A 13272-nucleotide genomic window follows, 5' to 3' on the forward strand; every position below is an offset into this window, starting at 1 on the left:
GAAAAATTCAGTAGAAGGGCCTAAATTTAATTACGGTCTCAACTGATCCAAATGAAATATAGGCTAGTGCTGGTAACATATGTAATACCTTTAAAGCTCAATTGAAAATGTTTTAATAATATTTTTCATTTTTAGTCTCTTAGGTATGATACCAGTTATTTTGTGGAGTACTTTGCCTTGGATCTCTTGATGGAAGATGGGGAGTGCCGAGGAGTGATTGCATTGTGCTTAGAAGATGGATCCATACATCGGATAAGAGCAAAGAATACAGTTATTGCAACTGGGTAAGACTATGATAACTGCTTCATGTAGAAAAGGAGGTTTTGTAACTTCACTCACTCATAGAATCATAGAGCTCAGAAGGACACCTAGAAATCATCTAGTTAACTCTCTGCTTTTTATAGGTAAAGATGACATAGTTATGTGCCATGTAAGTTAAGTACTACAATACCCTTTGTTTTTTGCTTACACTACTAGGAAACATTAAATGTTCTGTATTATAAGTCTTTTCCTAATATCACCTCAATGTGTTTTCCAGGGGTTATGGGCGTACCTATTTCAGCTGTACTTCTGCTCATACAAGCACAGGAGATGGCACAGCTATGGTTACTCGAGCAGGCCTTCCTTGTCAAGACTTAGAGTTTGTACAGTTCCATCCCACAGGTATGAAATGACTACCTTGATCAGATGTAAAGGTTAATCACTCTTGGTACAAGCTTTTTACAAGACCATTTAATAGACATTGAATTAATATAAATTAAGAAAGATTAACTCAAAGTCTCAAGGATTTGCAAACTAATAAAGATCTTTTTCTGGCATTGGCATTTTAAAAAATATTCTGATGTAATTTATCCATCATCATTAGGTAATAAAGGTTTCCACATAAAAGAATTTTTCAGAATGATGCAAGTTTATTCATTTAAATGCCAAAATGTTTGATGGGAAACTCTAAAATGTTTATAATTTCCTGTCCTATTAAACATTGCCTATTGATCTACGATGAACATATAATTGAAACTCTCTTGGATGAGTTAGAGTCATCATGAGTATAAATTATTATGCCCTGCTATAATAGTGATTCACTTCAGGACCTGTTAAGATATGTAAGGCTGTTTGCCACTACAGTAAATGGCCTCAGATTAAAATCTTTTTTTCAGATTCTTGTTTTGGTTTTTTATGCTTGCTCTGCTTTCTCAGTATTAAGCTGTAATTTTTTGTTCCTACTAGTGTGCCTTTCTCCTAATAGTGACATCTGAAATTTTCATAGCATTTAGAGTTGGAAAGGACCTTTGAGATTATTTATTCCCCTTCATTTTATGGATGAGAAAAATGAGGCCCAGAAAGATTAATTCATTTCCCAAGATCACACAAGTAGTAAATAGCAGAGCTGGGATTTGAACCCAAGACATCTAACTTCATATCCAGTCTTCTTTCTTCTTCATATGTGAGAGCAGGGAATGTGTCTTACCTAAATTTTATATATCCCCCAGCGTTTAGCACTGTCTCATATAGGCATTTGCTAATCAGGTGGTGAAGTGAATTAAGTCTAACCAGATCAACACATTTGATTACTTAACTATGTTAAAAGCAGTGTGGGATGTACAAAGAAATATTTTTTTTTAAGTCCTTATCCTCAGGGAATTTATAATCTTGTCATTTCTTGAACAGTATTAATAATCCTGAACTGTCTACTGAACCAAATCGGCCTCTAACCTATGAATGGTCAGAGCAGAACAGAGCAGGCTAGAGACAGGAGAGTCAGGAATCAAACAGAAGTTTAATTTCAAAGGCTTGAAAGCCAAGGAGTCAGATTAGATACATGTGCTGTTGGCCCACCCCTAGTGGGGGAGACTTGGTTTAGCATGGCCAAATCTCAGTACTTGACTCAGTGTCTGTGCAGTGAGCTGTAGCCCTGACAAAGAGAGCAACAATGTGACAATTTTGATTCATAGCAGGGCTTCCTGACCAGAACATGGATACCCCAGGTGCTTATCAGAGCTCAGAGCACCTGATGCTGGTCAAAGCAATACAATAGTTATGTGAAACAATTCTGGGATTTTGCTGTGGCTGAAATCATCCAGAGGGTGAGCATAAAACATTTGACACTTTAATATGCTTAGTAACTAGAGCAAGTACCTCCTTTTTTTGTCATTTTGTCCAGTAAATAGTAAATTATTTTGTTCACATTTTTAAACATTTAGAAAATTAGTTGATTTTGGCTATTCTTACTCTACTAAGATAGTAATTAAATTTCTAAATTCTCCCTATAATAGATCAGAGGTTGTATTCTAACACAACTTTTGAGTTCTTAGAATATAAATCATTGTTGAAAAACACTTTAAATCAGGAAAATTAAAAAAGGGAGTAAAGGAATATTATTGTGCTATAAGAAATGATGAACAGGAGGACTGCAGAGAGGCCTGGAAGGACTTATATGAACTGCTGCTGATTGAAATGAACAGAAACAGGAGAACATTGCACACAGTAACAGCCACAGTGTGCAAGGACTGATTCTGATAGACGTGGCCCTTCACAGCAATGCAAGGACCTAAAACATTCCCAAAGGACTCTTGAGGCAAAATGCCATCCACATCTGGAGAAAGAACTATGGAGTTGGAACACAGAATGAAGCAGACTATTTTCACTGGTATTCTGTTTTGTTTTGGTTTTTCGCATGGTTTCTCACATTCATTTTAATTCTTCTACACAACAAGACTGTTGTGAAAATGTGTTTAATAAGAATGTATATGTAGAACCCATGTAAGATTGCATGCCATCTTAGGGAGGGGGGAGAAAATTTAAGACTTATGAAAATGTTTGTTGAAAATTGAAAACAAATAAATTAATTTTTTAAAAAAGGGAGTGCACTAAAAGTAAACAAGTTTCTTTTTTGTTTTAAAGGATATGCTAGTAATAGAGTTGCCAAAGAAAAAGAAGAGAGAAAGCATTTTTAAATACATAAAAAAGAACAGAAAGAAGGCCAGAAAAAAAACAAGAACCTTACCATCTGCACTAAGATTTTTGGGACAGTGTATAATAGATTTATAGTTTCATATAAAATCCTTTTTTTTCCTGCTGTACTTGGTATATGGAAATGCTTATTTTATTTGGCACTTATTAAGTTCAGAATTTTTAAAAATAAATATATGCTAACCATCTGATTTACTAATGAAGTTTTAATCTTTTTACTTACATTTCAAATATTTTTCTTTCCTCTCTTTGGGGTTAGGAAGCATGAAGAAAACTTTTAATGTAGTCTTTATTAAGTCATATGAATTTCCCATCTCTAGTTTTATTCTTATCTAAAATAAGTCTTTCATAAAAGAATGTTGTAAGTAGAAAAATCAGTTTCAAGAAATTTCTTAGGCACTGACTTTTTAAAATCCTTATGCTAAATTTTTAATTAAATGTGCCTGCTTATTCCTTATACTCCTTAGTTCCATGACCGTCTAAGCTTTTTTCTCTTTGCCAATTTTGGATTATCTTTCTGTCCTAATAAGCTGGCATTGTTCTTTTTTTTTTTTTACCTTTCCTCCACTCTTCTTAATTCTGTTTAAAGTCTGATACTACTTAGATTTTTTTTTGTCCCAATTCCCCTCCCCAAAATTTGTTTTGAAGGAGCTTGTTCAAATTGAAATTTCAGAGCTTTCAATTCTTTCCTTGCAAATGATTCATTAATGTGTTTGTGTTTTGTTATTTTGCAGGTATATATGGTGCTGGCTGTCTTATCACAGAAGGATGTCGTGGGGAGGGAGGCATTCTTATTAATAGTCAAGGGGAAAGATTTATGGAAAGATATGCACCTGTTGCAAAGGATCTGGCCTCTAGGGATGTTGTATCTCGTTCTATGACCATTGAAATCCGTGAAGGAAGGTTTGTTTAATTTTCAGAAATGTCCAAATATATTTCTGATCAATACTTGAAATGCATAGGAGGAATTAATTTCATGTTTATAAATTTTAATCCTACATAGTATCACTTAATTTTGTAGAATTGGGCTTTGTTCTTGCCTTTATTACACATAATCACAAAGAAATTTCTTCTATTTCATTCTTCTCTATCATATGCTGGCTGGGGTGGGGAACCTGTGGCCCCAAGGACACATGTGACCCTGTAAATCCTCATGGCCACACTTGAGGATCTAGAGGGTCACATGTGGCTTCAAGGCCACAGGTTCCCCTGCCCTGGTGTAATGTTTGCTGGCTTTCCATACTTCTTGTTCTTTATGTGCTCATATTTAGTTGACATTCTCAGTGAGTAGGGTTTTCTACATAATTAATTTTCCATACAGCTAAAACCTATTTTTTTAAATGCTCAAATGATTAAAACAAAATTTGGCCATTGTAATGCAAATACTTCTAAACTATATTATATGTAGAGCATATTCAACCTAATATGACAGTTTTTATAGGACTCTACTACATTTGTTCCCTCTCTATAAATGACTCAGGTCTGCTGAATTCTTCTCTCAGCTCACTTTTTGTCATTCTTTGATCTCCTCTCAAGAGATCCAGTAAGATCTTTAAATCAGCCTGTCTTGAACCCCAAAATTCTCAAAAAGAACCAGATAGCTCCATTTTAGTCATATGGAAATCCGTATTATACCCTTTAAATAACTGGGCAAACCCTACTTCTTCCTTTCCTTCTGTCTTCTTTGGAGGTCTATAGCATTTCCATATTGGTTTCTAAACAGACCTAACACATTTCTAAGCCAGACTTGTTTCATTTAATATTCTAATACAATAAAAGAACTTTGGCAGTCCCTTAGAATTTGACTAAAATGTAGAATTCATTCATTTAAGTTGTTATTAATATAGTACCTGCTTGGTTCAGAACAGTGTTTTGGCACTGGAAAAGAGATAATTTGGATAAAACATTGCTGTTGCCTTCATAAAACTTAACATTGAGTTAGCAAACAAAGTATTATTTGAAATCTGAAATGAAGGTTATTACTGACCAGGAAATCAGAGAATATTTTAGCAGTTGGCATTTAAGAAGGGCTTCGAAGGATGAATAGCGATTGAACAGGTAGAGGGAAGAATGTGAATAAAGGTGTGGTGGCCTGTGGACACAAAGTTGTGTTTGAAGATAGAAAATACCAGTTGGTTGGAAATTAGAGTACAAGGGATGGGAGTAATGTGAGATAAGGCTGAAAAAGTCATGTGGAAGACTTTGAACACTATAGACAGTTATTTTACTTGGAAAGCGGTAGGGAGCCACTGAAGATTTTTGAGCATTGAAGTGACCAGTTTTATACAAAATAAAGTTATTCTGGTAGCAATATGAAAAGTAAATTGGAGGATCACGAGTGGAAAAAGGAAGCCCTCTTAAAAGGCTTTTGAAGTAGTCTGGTTAGTTCTAATGAGGGCCTATACTTGCAAGTGGTGGCAGTGGATCTAGAGAAGACAAAAATGAGAAGCATTTACAGGTTTGACTAATTGAATAGTAACTTACTGAATGGGGGAGGGTAAGGGAAGGAAATTGGTTAAAAATAGCCCCCAAATTGTAAATTTGGGAGACTGGCATGTGTAGCATTACAAAAACTTATCTTTCATTTTTATTCTGAAAGATGAATTAATTCTTTCCTTTGTTTAGAGGCTGTGGTCCTGAAAAAGACCATGTCTTCCTACAGTTACACCACCTACCACCTGAGCAGCTATCCACTCGCCTGCCTGGAATATCAGAAACAGCAATGATATTTGCTGGTGTGGATGTCACCAAGGAACCAATTCCTGTACTCCCTACTGTGCATTATAATATGGGAGGCATTCCTACAAACTATAAGGGGCAGGTAAGGATTTAAAGTTAAGAACTGTTATAGAAAAGGATTTGACTTAAGATGTTTAAAAAGTATTGATGACAAGGTTAACTTATAATTTATTTCATGAAAAGTCTTTTATTTAATTGAGTTTGGATTTCTGATCTACAAACTTTTATGTGTTCAGAGGTCACTACCTTAAATTGCTATAAGTCAAACTTTTTAAGGTTCCTGGATTTGATTTTCATTTTTCAGTAACAATCAGTAGATATTGGCAGTTGACTTTTCTGTGTAGCAGCCATATTCATCATATAAAAAGGTTTGTAACTTAGATTGAGAATATAAGTTCCTTGATAGCAAGTACTGCTTTTCATTTTGTTTTTATGTTGAACACAGCGCCTTAGACATGGCAGGCACTTAATAAATACTTGTTTGTAATTGTTGGCTATACTTTAAACCTTTGCAAAAGCAATTATTCTTATTGAAAGCTATAGCTACTTCTTAAATAGTAATAAATTACACTCCTTCCTATATTTATATTCTGTAATGTTTAGTTTTGAGTATTTTTATGGTATTGTATGAATAGAATCACAAAATAAAATTATAGTGAATAAGGCCAAGATATTAAATGTTGAGTTAAACAGATTTCTAATAAAAATTAGAAATAACAATCAGTTTGGAAGCATTGTAAGTGCCCAATGTCTCAGTGGTAATTTGCTTCCCAGTGACATTGAGAAGTATGCCTAGCATAGGTTCCCCAAGTTGGTGATACCCACTGGGGCGGAGCAGTGAAATAATTTGGGGGGGCAGTAGTAGCGTCGGATACAATTGAGGGGCATTGAATAAAAATATAGGTTAACCTAACCTAATCCTAGAGTAATATTTTTTAAAGGGGTCAGTAGACCAAATAAGTTTGGGAACCTCTGAGGGAGGAAAACACAGTGCAGGCATAGCAAATACTTGATTGATGTGCACGTGTGCACATGTATGCATGCAGCATACATGTGCACATCTATTAAATCTTTTTTAAAAATATAAAGTAATATTTTAAATCAATTATTCTGTTACTTGAACAGGTTCTTAAACATGTGAATGGTAAAGATCAAATTGTACCTGGTCTTTATGCTTGTGGTGAAGCAGCCTCTGCATCAGTACATGGTGCTAATCGACTGGGAGCAAACTCTCTTCTGGATTTGGTTGTCTTCGGTCGTGCTTGTGCCCTGAGTATTGCAGAAACATGCAAACCTGGTATGTGTTTTGGTACAATCATAAACTCATAGATTTAGAGCTGAATTTTTTTTTTGTTTGAATGCTAGATACTTTATTGCCTTTTTTCTCTAGAATTTTGTTAATGTCTATATTTCAAAGGTTAAAATCAATTTTTTTTTTTACTAGGTGATAAAGTCCCTCAGATTAAATCAAATGCTGGGGAAGAATCTGTTGCAAATCTTGACAAATTAAGGTTTGCTTCTGGAGACATAAGAACATCAGAACTGAGGCTCAACATGCAGAAGGTAAGAGCCATCACACTGGTAGTTAGCTGCTCGGTGAATCCAGTATGAGTATTTGTGGAGTACATATTACCTGCAGAGAATAGTAGTAGTAGAGAATAATTATTTTTCACATACATCATTTATCTGTAATCTATCAATTAGCTATATATACATTGATTACCATGAGGAATGGAACTGAAGAGTTAAATGAGTTGTCATCTATAGGTGTGGAGAAGAGGTTAGAAGACAGAGGATTAAGTCTTACAACAGTCACTCTGAGGCCTGGGAAATAGAGTCAATAGTAGAAGTACTCTTGAACATCAGGGAGAGCTCAGCTAATAATGTGCCCCCTAAATGGTTAGATGGCTATTCAGATTAGCTCATTCTCTTCATTTCCTTTGATTGTCTCCAAATTGCACAGAAGTAGGGGCAGCCAACTCAGTGATGGAGGTTATTGAAGAGTGAAGATTAGCTGACCAAAGACAGTAAAACAGCTTTAGGAAAGGGAGAAGAGACAGAAGGTGAGGGAACATCAGGCCATTAGGACAGGATGAGATAAGGCAGCAAGTGAAGTGATAGTTGGGGAGATGTCATGAGACAATAGTGAAGGGTCCCCAAGGAGAGCATTTAGTTTGAGTGAGAAACTGATAGAAGTGAACAGCTAAAAGGTGGTGATTGGAGAGTTGAATTTCAAAGTCTGGATCCTGAAAGGTAAGTATGTACGGTATGTGTCAAAGAGATCATCACCATGAATGAAGATGATGGCGGCCACATGCAGGCTCTAGAGGAGACCCAGGAAACATTGAAGAAGGAGGGATAGTAGTGTGGGAGGCAGCAGATGATAGTGGCAGGTGATTGTGGGGAAAGAATGGGATGAACAAATCTCATAGATATTTTTAGTAATAAGGGTTTTTAGACATGATGGAAGAAGAAAGATTAAGAAATTCTGAATGTTGAAAATAATTTGAGAAAGGTGAACACAGCAATGGAAAATATTTAAATATAGTTCACAGGTATCTCAGTGTCAGAAATAAATTAAACTTTGTGGTCATGTCCGCACTTCTTCCTGGCTCTATAAGTTAGAGGAAAAAATGGTCACCGTTGGAGACAATTCTAAGGGATATGCTATCCTCAGGCTAAAGCCAGCCTTTAAAAGTAAAGAAGTGCTGTCTTGTGAAGAGTACTGGACTGGGCATCAGCAAGCTAGGTTCTAGTTCTGACTTGCCATTTGCTAGCTGTATTGACCTTGCACACTTAGCCTTTCTCAGCCTCGATTTCTTTCATCTATAAAATGATGAGATTTGGTAAGAGAACTTCTAATAACATTTTAGGCATAATAGTCTGTGGAATAAGAAGATACAGGTCATTTTGTTGAGAATAGAGTCAGGGTACAAAGGGAATAATGGAATGGGCTAGGAGAGAGGCCAGTCAGTTTGTACTGTAGTCAGGCAACGTTAGAGCTGCTCTGAATAAGGTCGACTATTCAGGAAGAGGTAATGGGGCATGTAGCTCACGTCTAAAGAATGCACAGCTGTTTTAGTGTTGTTGTGGTTCATTTGTTTGAATCGTGTCCAATACTCTGTGATCCTGTTGGGGGTTTTCTTGGCAAAGGTACTGGAGTGGTTGGCCATTTCCTTCTCCAGCTCGTTTTACAGATGAGGAAACTGAGGCAAACAGTGTTAAGTGACTCACCCAGGATTACACAACTAAGAAGTGTTAGAGACCAGGTTCAAATTAAGAAGAGATCTGTTTTCCTGATTCCAAGGCCAGTGCTCTATCCACTGCCCCACCTGGCAGCCTATAGATAGCCATACTGGGCTGATGTACAAGATAAGACTATAAAATCATGAGTTTGGTTTTTCATTAAACACATGTGAAAATCAATTTATTTTATATTCAGGCTGTGTATATGGCAGCTACACTAATATCAAGAAAATAATCACTTAGTTTCTAAGTGCTTCTGCTGTTATATTTGTCCAGCAGCCTACACACACACACACACACACACACACACACACACACACACACACACACACCTACCTCCTAAAAGGAGTTCATACATAGAAGCTTCATGCGGACACTATATTTATATGACTTGATGAATATTTAGAAACTTTTTTTAAAAAATTTACCTAAAACATATATTTTATTTTCATTGAGAAGACACACTCATGGCCACCTTGACTGCCTAAGTACTTTTGTGTTTCATCAAGGTAGAGGTATCTACAACAAGTAAAAACAGACTTGTGATTGAGGAAGAAACCATAGGATGTATGGTGATTTCACACTTATAGGGCGCTTTCTTCATCCTTACTGTTTTTGGGGTATTAAACAGTGGTATTCTTTTGATCCACAGGCCATGCAGAGTCATGCAGCTGTGTTCCGTGTGGGAAGTGTATTACAGGAAGGCTGCCAGATACTAAGCAAGCTCTACAGTGACTTAAAGAATCTGAAGACATTTGACAGAGGTAAGGGGTTTTAAGTTCCTATTTCACAAGATTTATACTATGTAGACAAAGAGGACTGACTTAATGGAGATCATTGTTTATGTCATCTTAAAATATTCTAGATGCTGTTTTCTTTATATTTATTCCGTGAAGAAATGTGACTGACTCCCTAGTATAGTAGTAATAAATTATACCTTTCCACCTTACTGTAAAATAAGTGATCTGTGAAGTTTCCTTCTAGCCAGCCAGAAACTATTCAATCTTTCTGTCCATCCACTACTATCTAGTATATACCAAGTATACTAGCCCAAATGGTGGAGGAACCATAGTGTTTTAATGGCTAAATCTGAAATAGATCAAAATGTCTTGAAGATGCTTGTTTGTTGTCTCCCACATTAAATTGTGGGTTCTTTGAGGTCAGGGACTGTCTTTTGCCTCTTTTTTTTTTAATCCTGATGAAGATAGAATGTTTTTCTGAAATCCCATTATGGCTTTTAGGAGTGGTGTGGAACACTGATTTGGTGGAGACCTTGGAGTTGCAGAATCTAATGTTATGTGCTCTGCAAACTATTTATGGTGCTGAAGCCCGTAAAGAGTCACGTGGAGCTCATGCCAGAGAAGACTACAAGGTACAATTTACATCTGTTCTTTCAAGTGATTTGCATATTGTATTTACACATATATTTTCCCTTTCCCTATTCTGGCCTTCCTTCAGCATTGTACAGAGAAGCTCAAAGGTTTTTCTTTGAAATTCCATGCCAACACCTACTGCCATGTTTTCTGCTTTGAAGTAGCAGTTGCTTTTTTTCAGTAAAATCTAGGCATACCTCACTTTACAGTTAACCATTTTACCCTGCCTCCCTTAGAAGAAGCTAAGTGGCAGTTTACAGGGCCTGGATTCAGGAAGACCTGAATTCAAATCCAGCCTCAGAAACTTAATAACTGTGTGAATATGGACAAGTCACTTAATTTTGTCTGCTTCAGTTTCTTTAATTATAAAATGGAGAAAATAGTAGCTCCTGCTCCCAGGTTTGTTTTGAGAATTAAATGAGATAAGTGTAAAAGCACTTAGCATAGTACAGGGAATATAATAGGCACTTAATACATTCTAATTTCCTTATGCCTTTCCCTCCTTCCTACCTACCACAGTAGAAATTAAAGGTACAGCCAGCTCATTTCTTTTCATCCTGGCCAGTGACTGTAAAGTTCACTAAAGATGATAATAGATCAAGATCCAAATAATCATGTAGTATCCCTCCTCTTTAGTGAGTATAAATGAGAGAGCAAAATACCATTTATATGAAGTGCAGATGGGCCCTGAACTTAAAGACAGAACATCTGGTTTTGAATCCTGGCTTTTCTACTACTTTGTGGAAGATCCTGAATGCCCCTAGACATCACTTTCCTCATCTGTAAAAACTGAAGCCCCACTGGGTTATGAAATATATAATCTAAGGAATTTATAGCTACATGGGACCTAGCAACAAAAATTCCAGTTTTACAACCAGAGTGCCTGAAACAACTAAACTATCAAGACTGAATGTGTCCAGGTGGTGGCAGCAACTCTTAATGCTTCGGTAACTTTCCACTAGTTATAATGTGCCATAAACTACAGACTTCTTTTGTGCTCTATATAAGTTTCCTAATGTGTAATACTATAACATGCATGTTTTGGTGGGAAATCCTATTCTGATATAAATTGAAGAGGTTGACTTCTGAGGTCTCATCCAAACCTTGAGATTCAGTGATTTCATGCGATGAAATATGATAAGTACGTTCTAACCAACTGTATTGATAGTATATATTCTTTTCTTTATAACTGTAGTGTATATATGAGTTCCTGTCTCCTTATCAGTCTTGGCTTGTATGACTTTTTGGTTTAGTATTTATGTATGATAACTCTAAATACCTGTACAGTGCTAAGTAAATGAAAATAAAGTTTGTTTTTCCAAATCTGTTGGTGATTTGGGAAATTTTATTTTTGTTTGCTGACTGGTTCCTGAGATACAGGTTGCCATGAATTACTTTTCAGGGAAGGGGAAGATAGTAAGACTTGGAGGCTTTTGGATAAGGAGACTAGACTTCCTGATTTGTTGGTATCATGTCAGTTTTAAGATTTAGTGGAAGCCTTTTAATATTTTATGGATGCTAGTGCAGCAAAGAATCCTGTGAAGTACAAACTGATGTACAGTGAAGTCAGCAGAACCAGGAGAACAAGTTATACAAGGATAATAAAATTATAAAGGAAAAAAAAAACCTTGAAAGACTTAACACCAATCAAAGCAAGTAACCAAATATTTTCAGAGGACCTATGACAGAGCTGGTAGACTCAAGGTACAGGAAGTGACATACAGTTTTGACTGGGGAGGATTTTTAGAGGAGGGGAGGGATCAGTACTAATGATACTTTATTTTAAAATATACAAAAAATACAAGGAAGCACAAACAAGCAGGACAGTTTGGAAAGTTAATATATTGAATTGAGCATGTAATTTTGGTCACATTTTTAGTGTTTAAGTTCAGAAAAGTAAAATTACATTTAAAAAAGAAGAGTTTACACACATATTAGATATACCTTATAAAAACAGGTCGACTTTCTGAGACAATTTTTCTTTTTCTTTTTTTTTTTTTTACATAGGTTATACATGTATGGTCATGCAAAACATAGTAAATTATTTTCTTTATTGTTATTTAACTCTTCTATTTTTAGTTATTTACTTTATTAATTTATTTCACTTTCAACATTCATTTTCACAAAATTGTGGGTTCCAAATTTTCTCCCCATTTGTCCCCTCCCCCACCCGAAAACACTGAGTATTCTAATTGCCCCTATCACTAATCTGCCCTCTCTTCTATCATCCCTCCCTTCCCTTGTCCCCATCTTCTCTTTTGTCCTGTAGGGCCAGATAACTTTCTATACCCCTTTACCTGTATTTCTTATTTCCTAGTAGCAAGAACAGTACTCAACAGTTGTTCCTAATACTTTGAGTTCCATCTTCTCTTCATCCCTCCCTCCCTACCCCTTACCTTTGGAAGGCAAGCAATTCAATATAGGCCATATCTGTGTAGTTTTGCAAATGACTTCCATAATAGTTGTGTTGTGTAAGACTAACTATATTTCCCTCCATCCTATCCTGCCCCCCATTGCTTCTATTCTCTCTTTTGATCCTGTCCCTCCCCAAGAGTATTGACTTCAAATTGCTCCCTCCTCCCATTGCCCTCCCTTCCATCATTCCCCCCCCCCACCCTGCTTATCCCCTTCTCCCCCACTTTCCTGTATTGTAAGATAGGTTTTCATACCAAAATGAGTGTGCATTTTATTCCTTCCTTTAGTGGAATGTGGTGAGAGTAAACTTCATGTTTTTCTCTCACCTCCCTTCTTTTTCCCTCCACTAAAAAGTCTTTTGCTTGACTCTTTTATGAGAGATAATTTTCCCCATTCCATTTCTCCCTTTCTCCTCCCAATATATTTCTCTCTCACCCCTTAATTTCGTTTTTTTAAGATATGATCCCATCCTATTCCATTCACTCTGTGCTGTGTGTGTGTGTGTGTGTGTGTGTGTGTGTGTGTGTGT

The 13272-nt window shown here is 36.2% G+C and overlaps 1 protein-coding gene across 2 annotated transcripts in view; it reads left to right on the top strand.

Moving 5' to 3' along the window:
* The window catches only part of SDHA (succinate dehydrogenase complex flavoprotein subunit A), a 45890-nt gene that overhangs the window by 16630 nt on the left and 15988 nt on the right, over window positions 1-13272 (top strand). For both annotated transcript variants that reach the window (XM_072605296.1, XM_072605297.1), the window contains exons 6-13: window positions 136-284; window positions 539-663; window positions 3705-3873; window positions 5596-5791; window positions 6835-7006; window positions 7154-7272; window positions 9608-9719; window positions 10197-10327. In XM_072605296.1, coding sequence (XP_072461397.1) covers window positions 136-284; window positions 539-663; window positions 3705-3873; window positions 5596-5791; window positions 6835-7006; window positions 7154-7272; window positions 9608-9719; window positions 10197-10327 — 1173 coding nt within the window. The remainder of the gene's footprint in view (window positions 1-135; window positions 285-538; window positions 664-3704; window positions 3874-5595; window positions 5792-6834; window positions 7007-7153; window positions 7273-9607; window positions 9720-10196; window positions 10328-13272) is intronic.

The sequence above is a fragment of the Notamacropus eugenii genome, chromosome 4 (assembly GCF_028372415.1).
Source record: "Notamacropus eugenii isolate mMacEug1 chromosome 4, mMacEug1.pri_v2, whole genome shotgun sequence".
NCBI lineage: Eukaryota > Metazoa > Chordata > Mammalia > Diprotodontia > Macropodidae > Notamacropus > Notamacropus eugenii.